This window comes from Pteropus alecto, unplaced genomic scaffold (genome assembly GCF_000325575.1).
Source record: "Pteropus alecto unplaced genomic scaffold, ASM32557v1 scaffold92, whole genome shotgun sequence".
Classification (NCBI taxonomy): domain Eukaryota; kingdom Metazoa; phylum Chordata; class Mammalia; order Chiroptera; family Pteropodidae; genus Pteropus; species Pteropus alecto.
Window position 1 is genome coordinate 1588992 of NW_006432447.1, and position 2045 is coordinate 1591036.

General features: G+C 52.8%; 1 protein-coding gene across 1 annotated transcript in view; it reads right to left on the reverse strand.

The window, feature by feature from the left end:
• Window positions 1–482: 482 nt before the first annotated feature.
• Window positions 483–2045, reverse strand: part of SPSB4 (splA/ryanodine receptor domain and SOCS box containing 4) — a 76984-nt gene continuing 75421 nt past the window's right edge. Inside the window, exon 3 of the mRNA XM_006907279.3 lies at window positions 483–1973. Coding sequence (XP_006907341.1) covers window positions 1846–1973 — 128 coding nt within the window. The 3' untranslated portion in view covers window positions 483–1845. The remainder of the gene's footprint in view (window positions 1974–2045) is intronic.

Genomic DNA, 2045 nt, shown 5'->3' on the forward strand with positions numbered 1-2045 from the left:
GTTGATGGCCTGTACAGCTGAGTGGATGTTGTGCCAGGACTGGCCCAGACCCCAGAGGAACTGGCTCCTGATCTGCTTCCGGCCCTGGGCTAAGTCACACACTTACCCTTCTGCAATCTGCACTGCTCCTTGGCGATGACATGCAGTTCCAAAGTCACATTCAGCCCCACTTCTGGGTCTACTTTGAAATGGCTGTCCTGTAGGGTTTAACCTGCTTTGACCCTGTGTCCCCTGCAGAGCCACCTTTTGGACATCATAGCCTGGTATCAGCAATTTGACCTGTTTTTCTACCATCATGGCCAGCTTGGCATGGGTCCAGGACCCAGGCACGTTAGAGTTTGGGTTAAAGTGGGGACAAGAAGAGAAGAGAAGTGTCTGGAGAGGGAATCAGATCCCCACCTTCTGAGGACCTGGGGACAGACCAGCCAGGTTGAGAGAAGAAGCCTTCCCAGCACCTCCCCGAAGAGCATTTACTAAACAGCTGAAGGCCTGAATGACACACTTTATTAGAAACACTCCTCATTCATCAGTCAAGTTCACATTAAAGTAGGGGGGAGGCAGTGCCGTCTGGGGCTCTGGGATTCCACTGCTGTGACAATTTCCAGTTAAAAACGAATCTGGGCAGAGAGCGTCGGAAACACATGACAGATGCCCAACGGAGGCGGTGGCAGCAGCAGCAGCAGCAGCAGCAGCTCGGTTCCTGGAAGAGGACCAGGCTCGGAGGGGGTGGAGAAGATGCCTCCCACATCCACCCCTCCAGTTACAAACTGCCCCCGTGGGCCCCGAGCTGATAAATAAACAGCACATCACACACACATTTGAAACAGAAACAAACTCGCAAGTCCCCTAAAGTGAAAAAATAATTCGCTCAAACAAATCTTTGTGGAAACCAGACTGCATCCTGAGTGGACGGTTGCCTAGAGACTCTAGGCATCCCAGGAAGGCTCCCCAGGCCAAGGACATCATCCATTTGGGTGTCACGATGCCCCTAATCTCCCCATTAGCACCTTTGGACTAAGTACTGCCCTCACTCACAACCCTTCCCTTTTAAAATGCAACGCTATTTAAAAATAATAATAAAGGAAACACTCTGTCCCTGGGATGAATTTGTCAGACTCAGCTTCCCTGAATAGAGGTGCCTGGGGCAAAGAGAGGAACGTGGGTCAGCCATCGGGAAGGAAGGCATGTGACAGGGGTTAAGTAAACGTCTTTCAAAGAGGTAAGCTAGGTAAGCTGGAAGGTGTCTACACGCCGCTCCATCCACTTGCCATTTCTATCGTCCACGGGCATCCCTGGGTGTATAATAGTCTTTCGATGGGGCACAAAGTCCTAAAGTGTCACGACAATCCCACTGCCCTGGCAAGGGGAGGGGGTCCAGAAGGACAGCGCATCAAGCTGCTTTCATCATTCATTATTCAGAGGCAATATTCTCCCAGAGCTGGCCAATTGTCCCCTGGCCCTGTCTGCACCGGGCACACAATAGAAAGTCTCCTGCTGCAATGTTTTATTCATTCTCTCGAATATGGAAACAGCTCTCTAATCAATACCGGTGGCTGCTGTGTCCTGGTCGGCTGGCAGGACCTCCTCCGGGCACAGGCTCCAGGTTCTTCGTAGCTTCCAAGGAGATTTCTGACAGGATTGCTGCTTCTAAGGCAGCATATATTGTTGGCAACAGACATTCATTTTTAAAGCTGGGAACACGTCCTGGCCTTTCGAAGAAGTGGAAGTTCTGGGGGTCCGGGGCCAGGAGGAAGACCCCTTCTTGAATGTACTGTGTGACAGTGAAATGAAAGGCAGAGCCAGCTGGGGTGCCCACTGCCGCCCCTCAGCGCCCCCCAGCTGGGCTCACTGGTACTGCAGATAGTTTTTGAGAGACTGAGGCAGGGGTAGGGAGCTGATGTCCTGTAGGCGCTGGCGGCCCAGGGCCAAGCGGATGGATCTCCGACACAGGTCCATCAATGGCAGGGGCTCGGCTGCAAAGAGAGAGAAGAAGGTTAGAGTCTCCCCAGTGCCTTCCTCACACTCTCTCCCCACCCACCCACCCA